Source organism: Gastrolobium bilobum, unplaced genomic scaffold (assembly GCF_033153095.1).
Source record: "Gastrolobium bilobum isolate Gb01-03AN ecotype WA unplaced genomic scaffold, APGP_CSIRO_Gbil_v1 utg27800, whole genome shotgun sequence".
NCBI classification, from domain to species: domain Eukaryota; kingdom Viridiplantae; phylum Streptophyta; class Magnoliopsida; order Fabales; family Fabaceae; genus Gastrolobium; species Gastrolobium bilobum.
Genome location: NW_026898235.1, coordinates 22,819 through 47,168, shown reverse-complemented (window position 1 = coordinate 47,168; position 24,350 = coordinate 22,819). Strand labels below are relative to the sequence as shown.

Below are 24,350 nucleotides of genomic sequence, written 5' to 3'. Positions count from 1 at the left end.
TCATAAAAAGGCGTAATAATTAAAAGCTGTGACCGTAACCGTAAACTCTTGCGGAAGACTTATTTAAACTATTTTTATCACTTACGTTACTTATTATAAGTTACTAAGGAGTTCCCATAAACTCACTTAGCCAATTTCCAACTTTACGTTTTATACCAATTCGAACATGTTACACTCTAAGTTTTTCTGCGACCAACCGATCGCAACCAACCCTACTTCTCAGATTATATCTTTGTGTTACTTAATTCCCTTTTTAACAAGCTATAATACGCTCAATTCGGAGCTCATTTGCTCCGGTTATCGCCGTTTGAAGTTGGATAAGCGATTAGCCCAAACAACCCCAAAAACAGTTCCAAACCACTCACATTGCTCGAATTACTGCACTCAATCCACTCAACCATTTGCTCTCAAATTTTTATCCTAAAAACTAGGCATCTCAAACTTCATTTTGATATATCGCACGCTCAATTTGACGGAGAGAAGAAGCGGGAATTAATTTCCCAAATCCGGTCCAGAATCTGCCTCAGGTGCAGGGGCACATGGGCAGTCCGTGTTTCTCTATTTTTTTCAGGCCGAAGATCAACCCAGATTTTCCTCAAATTTGGATACAAGGTAGAGGACATCTCAACCTTCAAAATGGCGTATGGCACGTCCCTAGGGGACTTCTATGGAGGGAGATATGCTCTCCCGAAGTTCGCCTAAAATCTGCCAATTCTACAGAAAATTCGCCAGAGTTTCCTTTGTTTTTCCAATAATCCCAAATTTGTAAAAGATCATTTAAACCTCAAATGTACCTAATAAACACATGATAATACAGTAATAATCCAATGGGTGGCACACACAAGGACCAACAACGCCTTGGGGCACTTACAACCCAATCCAGTTTATAGTTATTAAACATAGAGTCCATATTAATCATTCTTAAGTAGTTGCAATCACTAACACCTTTTTCATGCATATTTCCATCATACATATTATCATAACCTAAAATAGGCCTAAGGCCCTTCCATCATAATTAGACATGCATCAATACTATTACAATATGGCTTTACAAATTACAACTTGAAACTAAAACTTCAAATTACATTCTTCTAAAATTTCAACTTAATTTAAAAGACAACATAACCAAATACATCACTACTAGACTTAGGCAAAATGGCATGAACAAGATGCTAATGAAGCTACTAATAAATACAAATGACATGTTCATGCCCTAAGTCTAGCCTAGGCCACACGGCCAACAAAATGCAAAATAAGAACGCTTCATCGCTCACTCTGCGGGCCTCTTGCCCGAGGCTCCTGCTCCACTGCTACCTCCTGAAATAAATGAACAACCACTTGAAAACGGGATATAGCAAGGGATTTAGAGAAGGGGGAATATAAAGAAAACAAAATACGACGATACGGGATGGTAACCCCAATTCCACGTACGCCCTCGGCATATATAAGCCTATGGGTATCATCCAAGGTGTGCTCACAGAAACCACAACCATGATGCCCAAACCAACCAAAACGCCAAAGACATTCCTAGTGTGCTCCTACCCGGATCACACACCATGACCGCAGTCAACTGGAACTCCCTCCTGGAGACCTATCCAGCGGAAGTCCGAAAATGTCCGAAGGCTAATAAAACTGTCTACTGGCCAGAGACTCGGTACATAAGTACCCATAGCAATAATGCATGCATGCTCATGTGTTCTATACTATTCATACACACTTCCTACCGTTGCCATCAACTGGCAAGGTGGAACAGAAAAGGGGAACAAGCCCCAGTACCAAGAGGTTACCTTAATTCGTGTTTCCACAAGCTCCGCAGCAGCTTATCCCTCAACTCGGTACACAGCGGAATGCCTACACAGAGGACATTCCCAATCACTCTCAGTTCAACCCATACATGTTAATTTATAATTACACATGTAATGAACCAATTTCTTACCTCAATCCACTTGGTCCCGGACCAAGGGCAATTCACTGATTCAAGATTCGGGATTCAGGTCGACGTACGGCAACCTATACAATAACGTACATCCATCAGTACTCGTCAAATAGTATCAAAACGCAAAACACAAAAATCCTCCCCATCCTCCCTTGATGGTTCGGCCATTGTAGTGTAAATGTGAGATTTATTTTTCTAAATTTTCTTTCTCATTTTGTTACGTCTCATTAGGTTGTCAATAGGCCAGTTCAAGTGCCGGTTCGTCATTTTCGCGTCGAATTACATCAAAACGCGAAAATCGCCAAATCACCCCTTTTCCCCTTGGAGGTTCGGCCATGTAGGTGTAAATTTGAGATTTATTTTCCTAAATTTTCTTTCTCATTTTATAACACTCCCTTAGGTTGTTTAGAGGCTAGTTCAATCGTCGTTTTTCCGTTTTTCGACATTTACGCATCGTTTTGCGAAATATTTCATTCTGGGCTCATTTAGGTCTCTAACACAATTCATTTTTTTTCCATTGATTCAAACACACTCCAAGCACAACACAACCCATCTAAGCACCATATAACTACACAATTCATTATCCAAATCATTTTTCAACATCAATTCCTCAATCTTTCCTCAAAGAATCGAATTTTAACCTATGGCATTCCAAGGAATTTCCATACAACTTTAATCATTCCAACCATCATACAACCTATTATATCATCATACCATCATGCCACCATCATCAAACAAGTCTCAACACCAAAATTCACAAATTCCAAAATCATGATCATCAATTTTTTCTAAGTTAAAAATCATCACATTTCACTTAAAATTTTCATTGCATTTCTAGCATTACTACATCATTTTAGGGCATTATCATCTAATAGACATTTTCCATTTGAGCTCTCTAACACAACACATCATAAAATCCCTCTTTAGGGTTCATGAACACAATTCACCAATCAACCATTGAAATGTTGAAATAGCTTACCCAAATGCAAGGCAAATGACTCCTCCTAGGTATACTCCACCATTGGAGCATTCCAAAGCTCCATGAACACCAAATTCCACAAGTGAGCCGCGGCCTTTGAGGGGGAGGATCTCAAAATCCAGCCACTTTCACGACTCAAGGATAGCACCAATGGCTTTAGAAGGCAATTTCCAACAAATTTCAAGTTAAACTTTGTTGAATTTGGTTAGGATTTGAGTGATTTAGGTGGGAAGAAAATTTGAAAGAAAACTTGGAGAAAGAAGGAGGGGGGCTCGGTTTTTGGCTGAAGGAGGGGTGAAGGAGGTGATGAATAGTACTTTGATGAGGTGTTTTAAGTGAATTTTAAGTGGGGTGGGTCCCACGCCACCTCACGCGATTTAAAAGGCGTCCAAACTCTCACTAAACGTCCGTAAATTCAAAACTTATTTAGAAACTCTAATTTTTAACATTAACTATTCTCCTTTAATTATGCTTGATCAGATGAATTAAGAGTTCTCCACTCGTTCGGAGAAAACACTGTTTTAAGCTATTACGCGCGCCATTGGCACGCTTCCCCAAACTGTCTTAATTTCATCGAATATCATAAGAAATCATATTTCCTAACTCATTAGACCATTTTTAACTCATATTTGAAACCTAGAGCTCAAAATTCCACTGGCACATTTTACGGTGCAATCGTAACGCGGTATTTTTACCCGCGAAAAACACTATTCACTGATTTTTCTGAAACTTGCCTATCCACTCAATTTTTCGTTCTGAACCCATTTTCGGGGTTATTTTTACCATATGAGACCTTCTACTCAATTTTTATCTTCCTAGGGTTGCATGTTGGCTAATTACCGTTTTGCCCTTTCTTTGTATTTTGGCCTAATCTTTAGGATTTTCACTAATCCATCACTTGATTGCTCACTTAATATTTTAATTACTTGATTTAAAATCGTGAGGTGTTATACGGCCCAATGATGTTGATAATTTCCCAATCTGAGTTTGCATATTCTAAATGATGGACTCAGTACATTGTTAGAATTACAAATTGCTCGTTGCAAGCCGCTTCATCAAAACTTCCAAAGAAGGACCATTACTAGGATGTTGTTGCACTTATTATGGAGGTGCAAATTGCCTTTATTGGCAGGGAGGAAGGTTTTGCAGCTGGTATAATGGCTTACCAGGAAAGACTCCTTCTGCAGTTACTGACTGGTAAAGAGGGGTGATCTCTTGTAGGGCGGGGAAAACATCCATGGGATGTAGTGGATTACAACAGATATTGCATGGTTTGCTCACCTATGGAGTGGGGGGCTGCACTGTCTGGGTCACTGCCAGTTGTCTCACCAGTGAAGCCAACTCGTCAAGTCTATTTTCTATTCTCTGATGCTCTATGGTTGACGTTACTACTAGTGCTGCTGAATTCTAAACTGAGGAGTTTGAACTTGAAATACAACGTTGTTGTTTTCTCTGGTGCCGAATTGTTGAGCATTAGCTGCCATATTGGCTATCAACTCTCTGGCCACGATTGGTTTATTGTCAACTAAAACTCCACCACAAGCCACATCTATTATATTCATGTCCATGTGTAGCAGGCCTTCATAAAAATACACAATCAGCAGTTGATCAGAGATCTGGTGTGGACATCTTGCACACAACCTATTGAATCTCTCCCAATAATCATACAGGCTACTGAGGCAGGGGAGAAATTCTTCAGAAATAGTCTCGCCATATCATTCCAGCTTCCCGTGGACAAGGGTTGAAAGTAGTACAACCAATCCTTAGCTCCACCATCTAGAGAAAAAGTTAAGGCTCTCAATTTAACATGCTCCTCATCAACTCCTTGCAGTTTCATTGTGTTGCAGACTATAGGAAACTCCTTCAAATGCCTATGAGGATATTCACTTGCAAGACCATGAATCTTTGGAAGCAAATGGATAAGATTAGACTTAAGTTCAAAAACAGTGTTAAGATCAAGATATCGAATGCATAAGGGTTGATAATCAACATAAGGTGCAACTAATTTCTTTAAACTTCTATTATCCATGTTTTTGTTTTCTGAATTAAAGACAATACTACAGGAAAAAGCTAAATCTACTCTATTAGAAGGACTAGAAGAATTACAATAAAAGATAGAATCAGTATGCTCAGTATGCTCCTAGCAACATGCAATGTTCTCTTTATCTCAGGATTAAATTCAAATAGATGATTACCAATATTCCTGGTCATGCATCATATGGTGCAGGCAAAAACACTATCAGCATACCAAAATTAAAGAATCTGTAAAAACAATAAAAATTGACCAAAATAAATGCAGAAACACTGTCAAATGATTTTTAAACAACAAAGTTATACTCTATCTACGAACTCAAAAATCAAATAAAAAATTTAAAAAAAAATGAAAAAGTGGTCTAAACGATGGAATTTGTCCATGTTCAAAATATCGTTCTCCTTCAGCCCACCAAAAATCAGCTCAATCGGAGCAAGTTCAACAAATGCTGAAATACCCGATGTGTCTTAAAAGGACCGAAAAATAGCAAAAATGATTAGTAAACGATTGAATTTGGGACAAACAGGGGTGAGCTCACTCCCCCCACAGAGCGAGTCTTTCTTAGATTGCCTGATTCCTTCGAGAATAGGACTCTTGAGAATGATCTGAGTAAGACAGGTTTCTTACCAATCACCAAAACTACCTAATTTATAGCAAAACTTCCTAAATTATAACAAAATTACCTAAATTTTAAAAGATCAAATAAGAAAAATGAAAAAGGAAGAAGAAAGATTAGAAAAATCAATTAATCTACTCTAATCTACAAGTATTCAAGAATCAAAAGAATGATAAAGAACGATGCAAATTTCTCGGCAACGGCGCCAAATTTGATATGAGCCATCGAACTGACTCAAAATAAATAACCAGGTGAATAAAATATTTGTAATATAGTGAACAACTTGAATAATCTCTCAAGGAACTTGAAAGGAACTAAATCGCTCAATTAAAAATGAAAAGTAAAAAAGGGGTTTTTATTCATTTCAATTAAAAGTAAAGTAAGTAGTAAAAACAGAAACTGTCAATTTAAAAACATCCAACCCAGACTTAGGATTCCTAGGAAATCCATCATTGAAAAATAAATATCAAATCGTGGTTGACCCTAAGTGAATTAGAATCCCTACATTCGCTTAGGAACCCCTCTCCAGACAATCATCTAGTTATTAATCAAATACTGTGTATCTGCTCGTGCAATCGCAGAATATCTACCCGTTCGACTTAAGATCATTGAGTTAATCAACATAAGCATTAAATCTAACATTTAATCTCTCCTCAAGCGTGCAATCACATATCTCGAATTCGAGATAATGGAAGAGAAACAAATTTGATTCAAAGTGAGGCGCATGTCCTCAAGATTCAACCATGGAATCTTTAACCATTGGATTGATTAAAGAAAGCTTAGCCTAGCATGGCTGTGTGGAAAATTAAAATTAAAAAGAAAATAAAATGAAGAACAAAAGAGAGAAAACAAAAACTGAAATTGAATTCTAAAACTGTTCAACGTAAAACTCAAACGAAAGCCAAAAACAAGGTTTCATAATCTTTCCTTCTAGCCCTTAGTCAAGTTGGACTTCGGACCTTACAAATCCTAAATACAAATCATAAATAATTACTATGTGCCTCATGTACATTGGGCTCTTAATTACAAAATCGAGCCTAATTAATCACATAAAATTCCAAAATCGTGTCAGACTTTGGCTCCAGTTTCGACCATCTTCTTGTTCGAATTTGGCTTTCATGTCTCATAACATTTGTGGCTCTCTGAATTATCTGTAAAATTGGATAAGAACGAGATTAATCGAATACCTAGAAGAAAAGTTATGCTCAAACTATTGAAACAACATAAATCTGTATTTTTAGCTTAAAAATGAATTAAATGCAATTGAAAGCTCAACATCCAATTCAGCCCAAGAGACCATTATTTACAAACTAAAAATTTCTAAAATTACTAATCAAGAGTAATAAATAAGTGTAGTAAATATCAATTATCATAGCTATGATGGCTATTATTGACGACATGGAGAGGAGAATGAGGGAGCGACGGGGAGAAAACACTACTCCACTCGTGCCTAGCAACCAAGGTTACAACACCTAGGGCGAAATGCAGGCCAAATCGACATTCACCAAGACGACATCCACCAATTAGCCAACAATTAAGGTTGACCTCCCTCATAGTTACACGCTGCCTAAAGCTAAGGCAACCACAACCACTCAAATGACGAAATGGAGGAGGATGATCCTTTCATAGATTGAGTCATGACCGCGTTCTCATCCTCTAGCTGGTAGCAAACCCAGCTCACTAAGTATGATATCATATAGGACCCCTATAAACACTTGAACAACTACAAAACAAATATGTTTTTGACAGGGGGAAAAGAGCCATACAACGTCAAGGTATTTGCCTCCAACTTTAGAGGACCTGCCCAATACTAGTTCAATTTTTTTCCATCACGCTAATCAATTCATTGAGAGACCTCTCCTAGAGGTTTCTGATGAACTTTGCAATCAGTCGAGTTCAACCCAATTCATCCTACGCGCTCTCCTCCATTAGGCAACTCAAGGGTGAGCCACTACGAGAGTACCTAGATCGGTTCAACATAGAAGCAATCAAGGTCAAACATCTAGATCCCATGCTCCACTTGTACTCGGTCACTGTTGAACTCTGCAAAGGGTCATTCCATAGATCCTTGCACAAAACTCCTGTTGCCAATCTTACTGAGTTCAAAGAAAGTGTGATGAGGACATAGGAGGTGGCATGACCAAGGTAGACAACATGGATAACATACAAGGCCTAGGAGGCCCAATGACAAGAGCAAAAGCTAAAAAGGCTAAAGAGGCTCTAAATCACTTAATGACCACTTTATTTAAGACAAGCCCAAGTCTAAAGGAAAAAAAGCTCAAAGTGGTACACTTAATTCAGATTGAAGAATAATCCTCGTTGGACATGCAAATCGGGCTTAAGTTAACATCCAAGTTGACGAAGAATTAAGAGTGAGAAGGTTGCATTGTACTTGGCCCAAATTCTACAATTAGTTTGTCTTTTTTTTGTTACATTTAGATAATTTTTATAATAAGGCTTATTAGGCTTATTGGGCTATTTTGTGTGCAAGAATATTTGGATTGAACTCATTATGGTTGCTGCCTACTATAAAAGGGTACACCATAGCTTTTAGACGGTCAGATATCAAGTTAATCTTTCTGGTGAGACTAGTTCTCTTGGGTTCTTTTGAAAATCTCTGAACTTATCAAGGGTACTTATTCTTGTGAATTTCATAGGCTTATAAATCCTTGGATTGTGGCGTCTTCCAATTCGGGTTTCTTGTTTAATTTCATTTACAAGTCCAACATAATCAAATCATAACCCCTAAATCTTCAATTTTCATCTCAACTATCTCAGACATTTATCACGGTATACCTGGCCTTTTAGGTGATTCTTAAGCCTATTTCACGCTTCAAAATGCGATCTTTCACCTTATTTTGGAATCGCTCAATTCCACGGTTGTAGCGTGATATATAATCGTTTGATAACAGAACAAGTTGGAGGCTAAATTTTGGACATAAATTACATTCATAGTTGATCCAATTCGCCCACTTTTCTTGAGGAATCATATCAGAGGGCCTCCAAATAGGTCGAAATAAAAAAGTTTGAGAGAGCCCATGAGTGAGGGAAAATATTTTATCTACTAATAGTGGACAAATTGGAGTATTACCACTGAGATAGACTACAACCCCCCCTAGCAAAGGATAGTGGAGGTCGCAACAACAGAAAGATGAGAGAGGTCATCCCTAAAGACATCAACATCTGAATGTGTTGAGATCCCAAATATAAAGACAGGTGACCCAGATTGAGCTACGCCACATTAAACGACCAACACCAATTCAAAAACAACGTAAGGTTGACCACACTAAACATTGTGACTTTCATGACAATTTTGACCGTACCATAGATGAATATTGTGAGCTTTGAGATGTCGTAGAAAAATAATACGAGATGGCAAGCTCAAGAAGTACATCATCTAAACTCAAGGATGGAGGAATAATGGGAAATAGTTGTGGCAACACAACCAAAGTCGAAGCCATAACCCTAAGGGAGAACACTATGACAGAGATCAGCATTGAAATGACAGTCGTGCTAGAGCACGAACAAATTGCACCCTAAGTCTAAACAGTACTGCGAGCCAGACGCTTACATAACACCATTTATTATGCTATGGAAGAGGTTGAGACTCGGCGAGTGCCAAACGAAAAATAAGTTCCAATCTGACCTCAAATGAGATAAAGAACAAAGGTAAGTCCAAAGGCCCTAGCCTCCTTGTGTTCAAAATGATGAAAAAACATTTTTTTTTTGGAGGTTACAAGGAATTGAACACAACACCCTACACTACACACACTCCTAACACACACACCCAACACAAGCATTAAAATGATGAAAAAACATTTTATTAGTGTCAATCACGGAAAAGAATATTCGATATAGACAAAATAGTTAAAATAGAAATAATGGTGATGAGTTGAAATAAAAAGCAAAAAATTGAGGGAAAAATAGAACTAAAAAATAAAATAGGAATTAAAAATTGAAAAGAAAAATATAAATAAATAAATAAGAGAAAAAAATACATAAGAGGCAAGAAAAAAATAAATAAGAGAATAAAATTAAAGAGGAAAAAAATAGAAAATAGAGAGATAAAGGAAGAAATAGAAGGAGATATCAGGAAAAAGAACAAAAAAGTAACCATATGGAACATAGGAAGAAAAACGGGTCTAACTCTATAATATCTAGGGTTAGACCTCCCACCAATATCCGTTCTAAGACACATTGCCCGCCAACTTATATCTCACTCTTTTAAGTCTTATCTTACTACTTTCTTCAAGTAAGTTTCGGCCAACCTCTTCCTTTATGTCAAGCTTTTGGTAAAAAAAAATCTATTCTTATGAGAACGTTTAGGAATATATATCAAGTTTTGCATGATCCGTTCAATATGTATGATAGACATTTTGTTATACTAGTTCTACATGATTTTTACAATTTGCATGGTAGACATTTTGTTATATAATGTACAATTCAATCCAAAGCTTAAAAATTTATAGTCTTTATGTGATTTTATCTAACTTCTCTATTGATATTTCATTAACCTAGTCATGATCAGTAAGCAATTCATGGAGCATGATTTATTTTCATTCATGAATCATGATGATCAATTGGATATCTTTTGAATTTTGTTTTGATGATCAATTAGATATCTGATCCATTCGTTAGTGTTATAAATCGACAATCACGCACAAATCGAAAAAGAGAAAGAGAAGAGAGAATTTTGACACGACAATTTATTCTGGTTCACTCAATATAGGCTACGTCCAGCTTGTCTGCACTATGTTCACCACACTGCCACTCATTACAAGTCACTCGGTTTACAAGGAGTGTATAAATAGGATTAGAAAATCCTAACAATAGTTATTCATGGGCCCAAGCCCAAACTATTAAGAAAAAGAAAAATTATAATAAATCAGAGATCCACAAGCCTCTATGGGATCCCAGTTGCCTTTCTGCTGACCTCGACAACAAGGGTCATCATTAGCATGCAAAATTGGAGTCATACCCAACAGTTAGGAGTTAGATTTTTTTTCATTGTAATTAAACATGCTTCCAACCCAATGAGCCCATGAAACCGCTATGCGAGATAAAAAAAATCAACTTCATGTTGATTGTACATCTGTTTATTAGATTTGATGGTAGTTATTATAAAATGTTGATATTAATAATTAGGGATAAGTTATTCTACCTACCATTTTTTTTACTTACCTTTGCCTATCACCCTCCAACATCATTAGATCAGAATCTCAAGAAGAAAGAGAAAGATAAATGTTAGTTAAGATTCTGATCTAATGGTGTTGGAGGGTGGTAAGTAGGGGTGTAAATGGGCTGGGCTGGGCCGGGCTTTGGCCTTCATGGCTTAAGCCTACGTAAAAAAAATTCAGTCTATCTGGCCTACTGGCCTATTAAAGGCTTTATTTGTAGGCCAAGCCCGGCCCATTTTTAAAAATAAGAAAGCCTGACATAGCCTATATGCCTTGTTGGCCTCCCACTGTAGATACTAAGCGAAAAAAATAATTGTATAGAGCAAAGAAAGTTCCATTCATGCATGCACTAGTACTTCTCATAAGAAAAAAATGACAAACAAGAAAGAGTCAACATAATACCTCATCTCTAGAATGTATATCATAGATGAATAGAATCAAAGAAATGGGAAAAATAAGAAAAATACAATTACTGGATGCTGAAAGAAAGTCACAAGAGAATATCATTCATCTAAAATTCTTTAAACCACCATCAAGACAAGGAAAAAAAGAGTATTATTGAAAGATCTTCATCAGTAACATCATAATCCAGCAAGGTACCCATTGCTCCATGGTATTAAGCTGCAACAGCATGTAAAATTTGGAGACATTAGACAAGTTTTCCTTTCATAAAATAAAATAGCACAAAAAGTAAGAGATATTGGTATTTGGTACTTTGCGTCTTTGTCACATAAAATAAATATTATTTTATTATTTTATTTTAATAAATTAAATAGGCCAGCCTACAAGGCTGTAGACCGGGCTTGACAAAATTGGCCTATGATCTATTTGTTAAAAAAACTTTTTTATAAGCCTAAATCTACTCTACTTTAGTCTTAATATATAATATATGTATACCAATTCTAAAACTAAAAATTTTAAGTATTTTATATATAAAGGATTTCATATAATGTAGTTCTCGAAATAAGTTTTCAAACATATTAAGTTTTTTATATTTTAAAAAAAAATTACTCGACCAAATTATCCTTAATAATTTTTATTTTTTTTTGGACATTATCCTTAATAAATTAAAGCTTATGATAATTATTTACCAAAAAAAAAAAAAAACTTATGATAATTAACAGGTAAGGTCAACCAACGTTTTAACATAATAAATTAAGCGTTATTTAGCTAAAGTGTAATTTAACCTAACATATTTCCTCTCCTTCTCACGTGTTGTACAAGATACCATTCAGTTGGCGTCAAAAAATTAAATAGGTAGATGTAAGAGCATGTGTTCGATCATCATCTTTGTGAAGGAATTAAAGTCTTAACCCCAAGACCCGTCCCAAATCAAACTAATCGTGAAGAGATGAATCGATTGAAATATCTCCTTCAAAAAAGGATACATTAAGAAAACAAAAGAAATAGTTTAATTTGTTGTTCTAGATTCTTAATTTTTTGTTAAATTCATATTATATAAAAAAGGAAGAAGTTATACTTACTGCTAAAAAGTTTTACAACTCTTATTACTAAACTAATCACCATTGATTTCCGTCAATCTAACGGTTATAATTTATTGGGTATAGTTATTAATTAATTATTAATTCACAATAAATTATAACTGTTAGATTGACGGAAATCAACGATAATTAATTTAGTAGTAAGAGTTGTAAAATTTTTCAGTAATGAGTATAACCACCCCTTATAAAAAATAGGTATAAAAAATAACTAAAATATTAACATCTAGAAAAGACCACACAATTCTTATATATTACCAAAAAAATTTAAAAGCTTGTATAGGGTTATATTATCATTTTTTTTTTGTCTAATCACATACGATAATTTTAATTATTTGCATAAGAGTTACATTTTTTTAACTTCTCTATTATAAAGGAGAGAAATGTAAAGAAAGGTCAAAGAGAGAAAAGTGATGATATAATAACTAGAAGCTATATAAGTCTGTCTAAAGCCATTTAAAATAAATAGCTCAACGGGGTCGTCGAATCTTATCAATTTGCAATAACATAAATTATGTCTTTCATTATGTAATAAAAAAATGGGAAAAGTATTTCTCCAGTCACCAGAGATAAAGTTATCTCCAGTGAACTCAAAATGACGTCGTTTTGAAGTTATAAGATTAAAAAATCATAATGATAAAGACTAATATAATCCTTTAATATATTATAATTACAAAAACACTTTGATTTTCTTCCCAAAACAACGTCGTTTTAAGTTCACTGGTGATAACTTTATCTCCGGTGACTGGAGAAATCCTTTACCCAAAAAAAATTATGTCTTTCATTTGTAAATATTCATTATTTGTCATTACTACCCATTATTTTATTTTATTTTTTAAATTTACTTCAAGGTATAGTATTAATCTCAATTCAACTCAAATGATATATATATAAAATAAAAAAAAGTCAAACTCGTCTTACTATTTTTTTTGTGGCTTTAACAATTACATGTCCACAGCTGAAGTAAAAGCTGGTCAATGTATTTGGTTATCCATTTACCACATATATCGGAAGGCGAGTATTTTTGTTAGAAAGGAATGTCTTTTACCTTGTGTAGTGTTATTCCCTAAACAGAAAAAAAAAATGCTATTATTTCTATTGGGGTCTCCTCTAAACACACGGCTAAAATCCATTTGTTAAATTTGGCAAATGCCTTAACCAAACCAACGGCTATATCCTAAGGCTTTAACGAGCCGTGTGGAAATAATTAGTGTGTGTCTTTAGTACTATGATCTATCCTTCTTTGAGGTTCCTCATCAAACACCTTTGTCAAACAAACAATGGCACCTTTCAACAAGGTTCTTATGATTTTCACTTTCTTGTTCCTTGCCTTCGTCGATGCCAGACTCAAATCTCAGGAGTTTCGTATGTTTACCGGAAAACCAAAATTTCCAATACCCTTCCCTATCTTCGGATCAGATGATGACACTGGCAATAATTACAATGATCAAAAGATTTCTCAGGGAGTGAACAAGCCTGATTTCGAAACACAATCCATTGGGCGTTGGGAGGTGATTTCTCAGGAGTCGGGTGTATCCGCCATGCAGATCAATTTGATGCCCACAAACAAGATCGTTGTGTATGATGCCACCGTTTACCGTGTCTCTAGACTCAAATATCCAAAAGGGGTACCATGTGTTCCATTCAAAAATGAGAATACTAAACAACAATTACTTGATTGTTTTGCTCATTCAATGGAATACGATATTGAGACAAATCAAGTTAGGCCACTCAAGGTTGGTGTCATCTTTCTTTCTCTCTCTCTTTGATCTATATTAAGATTTAAGATAAGGTTATATTTACGAAGTTTTTGTTTACAAACTACACTAAATATGACCGGTTATATTTCAATCAAGAGTATGTATGATCGGTCATACTTAGTGTAATTTATAAAAAAAGTTTGTAAACGGATCTTTCTCCTAATATTAATGTAAATAGGTCAGATGACTTATCAGGAGCGTACAACTCGACTTACATAATGTCAAACTTAGTTACTCTATTCAATAAATTAGAATACGGTCAAATTTTTTAAAAAATCCGTTTACACCCCGTATCCTAAACTAATTCATCGAAACTTAACTAATTCGATGCTATCGGACCCATATAAAGGGCAACTCTTCTAGCAATATTTTTTCGATTCCCATGACTGGAACTTGAAACTTGTGTTAACGGGAACAAGTTCTTACCGTGATTAATGTTGATATCTTTATTATTCTTATGACACTAATTCAAAAGGTTACAAGAATGTGATGAATTGATTCAATGCATGGCATTTAACCTTTGGTTCAGGTAACAGCAGATCCATGGTGCTCATGTGGAGGGCTTACACCTGATGGTACACTCGTGAGTGCTGGTGGTTTCGCAGATGGAGGAAAAACAATCAGATACGTTGGTGGTGGTAATTGCAAAGATAAGAACTGTGATTGGAGGGAATATAACAATAAATTGAAAGAGGAAAGATGGTACGTACTTACGGTATTAATTTATCCACTATATATAATTCATGTTCCCAATTTTTTTTTTTAAAATCAAAATTAAGAATTTTTATTTAAACCGACAATTTTTACTTAATTTAATATACATACCAATCATAAACATACGACAAGTTTTTATAGGTCCTCGATCATATGTAATTTTTTTTTTTTTTCAAACTCTTTATCATCAAGATAGAATATTCTATAAATCGTTACAGTCATCATAAATTTATTTCGTTCAAAACGAATGTTATTTTTACATCTATATTTAATGGTCCCCAACTTCTCCTTTCAAAGGAGAAGAGATATTTTGCGGCAATCAAAAATAATTATATCTTACCGGTAAGATATAGTTGTAATATTAAAGTTTTTTTTATTTCTGCCGCATCAGCCATCGACCTTATAAAAAGAAATAAAAAATAACTTTTAAAATTATAATTATGCCTTACAGATACGACATAGTTATTTTTGGTTGCTGCAAAAAATTTCTTCTCCTTTTAAAAGGAGAAGTACATTTCCCATATTTAATATACAAATTTTTTACATAAGGTTATATTTAGTGTACTCCCGGGAATAAACTTGGTTGAATATATAATGTAATTTGTAAGAGTTTGTAAACAAAAAGTTTGTAAATAACACATCATATTATATATATATATAGGGGTTTGCATTTGTCATTTAATATGACACAACAAACTTTTTTACCCACACAATATTTTGTGGACCCCACACTTTTTGAAGAAAAAAGAAAAAAAAATTACGGCACGCAAAACGAATCTCTATAACATTACACAATCACTTTTCCTACAACATAACTCTTATAAAACCCGTATATATATGTTGATTGATTGTTCCACTCTTGTTATTTGTAGGTATGGAAGTCAAGCAATCCTTGCCACAGGAGACTACATTGTGATAGGAGGCCGAAGATCCTTTAGCTATGAATTCATCCCAACAAAGGAAGGTCAAGCCCCCGACAAACCCTACTTCTTCCCATTCCTCTATGAAACCTCAGACATTGATGAAAACAATCTCTACCCTTTTGCCCACCTCTCCACCGATGGTAACCTCTTTATCTTCTCCAACAACCGCTCCCTCCTCCTCAACCCTACTAGCAACAAAGTGGTCCGCACTTTCCCCGTCCTCCCCGGCGGCTCCCGGAACTACCCGGCTTCCGGTATGTCCGCTCTCCTCCCTATAAAGCTTGATGATGCCACCAACGTCAACAACGGTGGCGGCGTCATCAAGGCGGAGGTCATTGTCTGCGGAGGCAACACTCATGACAGTTTCTATTTAGCCGAGACACAAAAATTGTTCCTCCCAGCTCTTAAAGATTGCAACAGGATGATAATCACAGATCCTAAGCCTAAGTGGGAATCAGAAGAGATGCCTTCGGGGAGAACTATGGGTGATGCTATGGTCCTCCCTAATGGACAACTATTGTTCATCAATGGTGCACAAAAGGGCACAGCTGGATGGTGGGATGCAGATCAACCTAACTTCACGCCAGAGCTGTATAGCCCAGAGAAGCCTAAGGGTCAGAGATTCAAGGTGTTGAAGCCTACCCAGATAAGTAGAATGTACCACTCAACCGCAGCAGTGCTTCCCAACGGCAAGGTTTGTTCAAAATTTTCTTGTGTATCTTCATTAATATTAATTTGGTTTAGATATATATATATATATATATAGGTTGGTTATATTTACAAATTCTTACAAACTATACTATGTCTGACCGGTCGTACACTAATCAAGAATGTATGACCGTTCATACTTAGCGAGAGAGAGAGAGAGAGAGAGGGGGGAAGAGATTTTTTAACTCCGGTATAAGAATAAGAAGTTTTACTCTCATTCTTTTTTTTTGGTAATCTAGTTTTACTCTCATTCTTACCCATTGATTTTCATACATCTAACGGTAATTTATTAGATATTTATAATTAATTAATAAATATAATTTAATAAATTACAACTGTGAGAGGTTTAAAATCAACAATTAAGATTAGGAATAAGATCTTATTCTTACACCTGAGTCAAAAGATTATCTCTCTATATATATATGTGTTTATATTATTCTCATATTTTATTTTAAGAAAAAATATGTGTCATTTTAAAGGATATAAAGTTGTGTCATTTTAAGAGAGAAAAAGAGATAGATAAAGAAGAAGAGAGAGTTGACAAAAAAATAAAGGTGTCGGTATCACCTCTTCGTAAGAATGAAAGGATATAAGTTGTGTCATTTAACTATTAACTATCATGTTAAAATGAAGGGAAAAGTGTTTGTCCTTTTAAATGACACAACTTATATCATTTCACTCTCACAAATAGGTGGGACCCACATCTGTATATTTTTTTGTCCACTCTTTCTCCTCCTTTATTTATCTCTTTCTCTCACTTAAAATGACACAACTTTACATCCTTGAAAATGATAGACACTTTTCCCTAAAATGAAATATCTATTTGCCAAGAAGAAGAAAAAAAAAAAAGCAGGATATTCATTTCTAATAATATGGTATGTTAATTTTTTGAGAATTGCATAATAATCTCCTTATTAAATCGATTATATTAATTTCAACAGATTTGGGTTGCTGGGAGCAACACACATGATACCTACAAGGACAAGGATAAATTCCCAACTGAGACAAGGGTTGAGGCATTCTCTCCTCCTTATCTAGATCAGAATCTGGACAAGTTCCGGCCTCAAATCGTTGTGGACTTATCTTCGAAGAAGTTAAGGTATGGTCACAACTTTCAGACGCATTTCTCGGTGAACGACATTGATGGAGGTAATATGTTGACCAAGAATGACATTAAGGTCACTATGTATTTTCCACCCTTCACCACACATGGGGTCAACATGAATCAAAGGCTTTTGGTCCTCAAGATTAAGAGCATTGCTGAAGAGCCCAACGGGAGTTACAAGGTTAAACCGGAGGCGCCGCCGTCGGGTAAGGTTGCTCCTCCGGGCTACTACCTTCTCTTTGTTGTCCACCGTGGGGTGCCTAGCAAGGGAATGTGGGTCCACATTCAGTAGGGATAGCTAGCTTTACATATGAGTGTTTTTGGCTAGTTTTATGTAGCATTTTTTTTTTTTACTTAAATATCTTGAAGTTCTTTATTTTTTATGTACCAAAAATTGGAGGAAAATAGTGATGTTGTTGTTATCACACTATTTTTAGTCATGTAAAAGTTAAGTTGTTTTTAGTTCCAGCACAAGAATTGTTCTACATGAGAATTATCATGTAGGAAGAACTAATTCATTATTGTGCAATATAAATGTTGTAAAAAGTTATTGTAAGAAAGTAGAGTGAGAAATGATCATCTCATCTTTCAACTTTTTGAACATAAACTTGTTAGTTTAGAATCAATTTAGTATTTAATTTCTTTTCTACGAACTTTGTCTTAAAAACTAATATATAAGAATCCATTAGTTTTTCAAATTTCAAGTGATTGCAAAAGACAATACAATTTTAAGTTTGCCTCATTGAGTGTCCTAGTAATAATGGTTCATATATTTGCAACTAGTTAATAATAAATAAATTAAAAAAAATTTAGAAAGAATTATGTTTCACTTATTTAGCTGCTCTAAATAAGAGATTCATATGATAAAGTAAATTAATAGAAAATCAAAGGTTGAAGTATTTATCAAATAGAAGCAAATGAACAACAAAATAGTTTACTTCGCCTTTAAATCTCACTTTTAAGGAATTAAATTCTGCATTACACATTTACTTCAGAATATATAGGTCATTAACTTAGAATTAGTGTTTCTCATATCATATGAGATAATTTTATGGGTAATATTTTTCTTATGTTGCATAAGAGAAGTTTTATCTCCTACTCAAACAATAAATAGGAGAGAAAAAAAAAATTGGAGGTGAAAGAAAAAAATTCTTATAAGATCCATTTAAAAAATATGAATGTAAGAGATAATATTTCACTTATCTAACATAAAAATGTAATTCCCAATAATTATTTATTAACTTAATAGTAAATCTTGTATTTTCTTTTCTATCAACAAAATGGTCTCCTCACCAAAAATTTCTCCAGTACTTCTGAAATGATGAAGACCGAGTGTACCTACCACCTAATAAAGTTAATAAATAATCTATCGAATTATATTTATTTTAACCATTTTTTATAATTAAGTTCACTTTTGTGTAACACCATTTTTTTCAAAAAATAAATGATAAACACAAGAAAAGACAAAATTCAAAAATGAAAATGACATTTCATTGGTCAAGGTCTCCCAGCAAAAGGCAATGACTATAGTCTGTGCACTCTGACCAAAAAGCATAAAAAATAATTTGAAGGGCTAGCCAAGGGTAGCAATAGCCAAGGGTAGCTATACAATGCCATATAAAAAGGGCAAAAAAAAAAAAAAAAAAACTCAATATATGAGCTACTGTTTGGATAAAATATTATAATCCTCTAATCAGTAAAGTGGGTTGGATCATGGGGATAAAGTGATGCTTTGTGAATGTTATCCAAGCCACAGAAGAGCATTACTATACGCTCCAATTCTGCTCCAAAGCCACCATGTGGGGGAGCACCATATCTGGAAATGATCAATCAAGTCATTAGTATTTGATAAACAAATTGTTTACCCCACGATAATTTAATTGCCAGAGCTAAGTAGGAGGAGGAGGCCAAGCACTAAGCATGAAACATTGAGCACAAGAAGAGGAAGAGGTGATAAATTATACCTAAAAGAATCAATGTAAGTAGACATAGATATTGTCTTGACATCAATGCCGCAATCCTTTGCACGTTGTTCCAAAAGATCTGGGTTATGGATATGCTGACCTCCTGAAATTATCTCCTCACCTAAGGCACAAGAAATACAGAGAGGTTCAAATCAAATAACAGACACAAGCTTCTATGAAAATATAAATACATGTTCTCAAAGAAGATTTTTAGTTGAACCAGACAAAATGAGATAAGTGTAGGTTGTAACACCAAAGAATTGTATGATAAATCAATTTATTGCTTACCTCGAATAAAGACATCAAAAGATTTACTGTAGGCTGGATTGTCATGGCAAGGCATTGTATAAAATGGCCTTTACAGCCAAAGGGTACCGATGAAGGATATAGAAGTCAGTGTCGTACCTATAATTAGAATTACAGCCCAATTCTTTATTTTAATAATAGCTCATAACAACAAAGGCAAAATATTTAGTGGTAAGAAGTTGAGAAAAAGAATTACTTTTCTAAAACTGGCTGGCCTAGTTTCCTTTTTGCTTCACAATTCAAGTCACCAAAAGGTTGAATTTCTAATCCAGCATCCTGCAAAGCGAAAACATTAGTAGCCATAAGACAAGTAAATTCCTACTATTCCTTTAGATATAGTAGGTTTATATTCTTTTGAGTCTTGAGGTCAATGATTCAATAGGGTAAGAATCTCCCAGAACCATCTATAAGCGGAAAAATAGCCAGGAAGACCTCAGAGCATCAGCTCCTACATCCCTCAGAACAGAACAATTGGAACCTATAATGACAAGTTTTTTTTTTTTTTTTTTCGTATTATATTATCACTTCTCCATTTTTTTGTTAAGCTTACTTCTTCCACCACCCAATAACTAAAATTTTTCTTATGGGTGTTATCACTTAGAAAGCAAGATCAAATTGCAATTCATATCATGAATTGCTAAGTTAATTTTTGAATCGTAAATCATGAATTGTGCCGAATTGTAAGATTCAAAGGCACAATCAAAAATATCTTGAAATAACATATAAACGATGTACAATACTCAATGTAATAATTTTAAACTAGGAATTGACAAAATAACTTAACCATAACTCTCTGCAAGAAAAAAAAATTATTGGTCATTAGCGAAAACTAAGTCAGATGAAATGACTACTTGAAGCATATATTTCAAAAGAACAAAAATAGAGCAATGATATAACCAAATAAGATGTACATTAGAGTGAGCAAGTGAATGTGTGAAGCCTCTTTTTTAAAAGAATGAAAAAGACCAATACAATAATTAAATAAACTGCATAGAATGAGGAAGTGACTATATGAATATCTTATTTCAAAAAAAACGAAAACAGAAAATGGAATAATCAAATAGGGTGTAATCAGTGGCACACCTTTAGTTCTTTTTCACTTAAAATTTAGCCTTATTTGACTTTTCAATTTCTTTTATGTGTATGGTGCAGTTAATGATCGGGGTAATAGTTACCGACTTGTAACTGAATGAGTATGTGGATAGTGCAGTTAATGATAGGAGACTTGTAAGTTGTAACTGATGCAGTTAATGATAGGAGAGGAGAAACCTATAAAGAAGTGATGGTTATTGGGAGAGTGGTTTTGGTTGTTGTTAGCCAGTAGTTGAGTGATAGGAGAGGGCAGGAGGGAGGTTATTTTCCTCTGGATTTTCTTTAGAGATATCCAGTGTAACTTTTCTATCTTATGTAAGCCAATCTCTTCTTGCTATCCCGAAGGGATTAATCAATAAAGATCACTCTTTCCCTATCTTTTCTTGATATTCTTGACCAGTATCTTACATATTACTTCTTAAGTTGTAATAAATCATTTACTTCGCATGATAGTTGACCTCCCAATTTTTTATGAAACCTCCTCTCCTTAATTAGTTTTAATATCCTATCTATCTCATTTTATTTTCATCAATTTCTATCATATATTAGTAACCTTTCGTTTTCATTTTCATACTATTGACTCACGTGATTGTTGAGAGTTTATATTTTGTATGCTAATATATTTCACTAGTGCTTTAATTTCTCCCCCGCTCTCAAATGGAAATAGACAATTGGATAAAAGATGTAAGGTTCAGGCATCATCATCATCATCCTATCACATTTTTTTATCTACCACTTGCAAGTTAGTTTAAAAGCTTTTAAGCTTACCTTGAGCATCTGAACCCCTTCTTCATATGTAAGCCGCGGCAGATACTGCAAATTCACATTACTATTGTCAGATCAGAAACAAGAATAACATTTAACAAATGCATTACACAATAAAAGAATCATATATGCACTACATAAGAGATCAACCAAACACTATGCAACTGATAGCATAACAAATTCACTACATACGATAATTAAGGTGATACAAAATACACACCTTTAAAGGTTTAAATGGGTACTGACACCCCACAGCTTCCAGTTCCTTCTTACAATTCTGGTTCAAACTGTCAAGCATTTCAACAAATAGTCTATCAACTATATCCATGACCTGCCCAAAAACTCAAATCATCAGTATGTCAGGTTATTTAGCATTCAATCTAAAATCAGCATCTCCAAACTCACTAGATCCAGCATTCAACTTTGGAGTGTGGATTCCAATAAAGTCTTTAGACAATAAAAAATTTCTGAATACCTGCCCAACAATGCAATTATGAATTAATCAGATCATCCAGCATTGCATCAAACTTGAAGCAACCATGACCGATGACAACTATCATTCAAATAGAAAATAATTGAATAAATAACTCTTCACAATAACACTCATAGATGGTATGGTATGCTTTACATATTCAACATGAGACTGAATTTGGAAAATTCCTTGATCAGCTGGTGCTTGCAGCATCGAAACGATGCCTTCTTCGACGTTGACGTTGGACTTGCGGCTGAGTGAGACAGGGCTCACCTCATCAGGCGGCGCCTGAACGTTAACCGAACACTGCTCGTTATCCTTTATATTAAAGTGGGTTGTTGGGTCACGTGGATAAAGTGATGTTTTGCGAATAATATATTAACAATTCTTACGTTTTAAATGTTAAATTAATTTAAATATAAATTGTAATTGTTTACAAATCATGATAAGTGTGAATGAATAATAATATTATACCTTATTCAAATAGTTAACTTTATTAAAATACTTAAATATTGATTGTACTTATACCTATTATAATGAACAGTAACTCCAAAATGAATTAAAAAGTATGATTAAAGAGACAAAAAAAGAAGAAGCATGTGTTCCTAATACATGTTCTTAAAATTATATGTTCCTAATACATGTGTTCCTTATTTCTATTAATGAATATATGTTCTTAAAATTATTCTGTTATGCATACGGTTATTAACATTAATAACTCATTTCCTATTAACATTTTTCTTTGCAATTTTTTGTTCTAATTTTATTCACACTTAGCTTTCTATTTCTTCTCTACAGGTTGTGACTTTCTTATCTCTGATAACTTTGATATTTTAGAAATGGAATTTTATTCTTATCTTATTATGTCCTTTCAGGTCAAATTTCTATATTTAGGGGATGTATTGGCTTAACTCCAAAATGAATATTCAAACAGTGAAGTGAATTTTATACTGCTCAGAAGAGACAAAAAAAAAAAAAGAGCATGCGGCCACCACCGCAAATTTTCTCCTATAAATCACCAACCCACCCACACCTCCCTCAACACTCACATTGTAAAAAATGCTCCCATGCGGCCAGCTCGGTGTCGCTTAAGAAGAATGGGTGCGACTACCGCAAAGAAATCATGTGTTGTTCAAAATAAAAAAGTTCAAAAGCAAGCAGTAACTAAGGATAGAAATGAAGCCATCCAGCTCAGTGGTGGCGCTTAACAAGCATAGCGACCACCACCGCAACCAAGTCAAGTAAAAAAAATACCTATTTCAGTCCTGCCACTACTATCGGTGCCCTCCTCAGTTCCGCCGCCACTGCCGGCGCCCTCCTCAGTCCCGCCGGTGTCCTACTTTCATTCTCATTGTATTGACCGAGTTTTCCTGTCCGGTCTGTCATGCGTGGTTTTTCGAAGAACCTTCGCTGACTTGTTTGAGTGGGAATCAGGAACCTGATTTGTCTATGCTGATTCGCCATGATACGATGGTGTACGATGGTGGCGGGACTGAGGAGGGCACCGGCATTGGCGGCGGGACGGAGGAGTTTTCCCGCAGCCACTGCCGGTGCCCTCCTCAGTCCCGCCACCATCGTACACCATCGCATCATGGCGAATCAGCATAGACAAATCAGGTTCCTGATTCCCACTCAGACAAGTCAGCGAAGGTTCTTCAGGAAACCACGCGTGACAGTCAGGATAGGAAAACTCGGTCAGAAACCAGCGGTCAGTACAGTGAGAATGAAAGTAGGGCACCGACAGTGGCGACGGAACTGAGATGGATACTTTTTTTTTACTTAGCTCGGTTGCGATTGTGGTCGCTATACTTGTTAAGCGCCACCACTGAGCTGGATGGCTTCATTTCTATCCTTAGTTACTGCTTGCTTTTGAACTTTTCGATGGTTGATCATTTGTATCTCTCAAGGTTTTCTTCTTTTTTCCCTTCTTTTTTAATATTAGAAAGCGTTCCATGAATTATTAGTATAGTATTCTTTATATACATGTTTTTAATTTCTTGTGACGTTTGCCCATATTTTGTTAAGCTTTTACATTATGGGAAATATTAGTCTTCTTTTACACGAGGTAACTTATCTCATTTTCTCTCACTTCGATTTTCGCACTTCACTTTTTTTTTTCTTTTTTTTTTCTTGTAATGGTGGGACCCACCTAGTTTCTCTCTACAACATAAAATACCTATTTTATCTAAAAGGAGATTAATAAAACCCTTACATTATTCCAAAACAAAATGGAAGGATTTTCTTTAAGCTTTTACATTATTTTAAAGCAATGGAAAGATTGAGATAATTGGGATATACCATG

At 34.9% G+C, this 24,350-nt stretch overlaps 1 protein-coding gene and 1 pseudogene across 1 annotated transcript; one reads left to right on the top strand and one right to left on the bottom strand.

Annotated features, from left to right (window-relative positions):
* The first annotated feature begins 13,519 nt into the window (after positions 1-13,519).
* LOC133314104 (aldehyde oxidase GLOX1-like) lies at positions 13,520-17,741 on the top strand. The gene is made up of 4 exons (XM_061515544.1): positions 13,520-13,975; positions 14,529-14,701; positions 15,586-16,330; positions 17,286-17,741. Exons 1-4 carry the CDS (start codon positions 13,520-13,522, stop codon positions 17,739-17,741), a joined length of 1,830 nt encoding a protein of 609 aa, XP_061371528.1.
* Positions 17,742-19,138: 1,397 nt separating this feature from the next.
* LOC133314106 (aspartate--tRNA ligase 2, cytoplasmic-like) lies at positions 19,139-23,623 on the bottom strand (annotated as a pseudogene).
* Positions 23,624-24,350: the final 727 nt, after the last annotated feature.

Coding starts and splice junctions, on each gene's coding strand:
- LOC133314104 (XM_061515544.1), top strand. CDS start 13,520: ATGGCACCTTTCAACAAGGTTCTTATGATTTTCACTTTCTTGTTCCTT. Junction 13,976..14,528: donor ATCAAGTTAGGCCACTCAAG/GTTGGTGTCATC, acceptor CCTTTGGTTCAG/GTAACAGCAGATCCATGGTG. Junction 16,331..17,285: donor CAGTGCTTCCCAACGGCAAG/GTTTGTTCAAAA, acceptor TAATTTCAACAG/ATTTGGGTTGCTGGGAGCAA.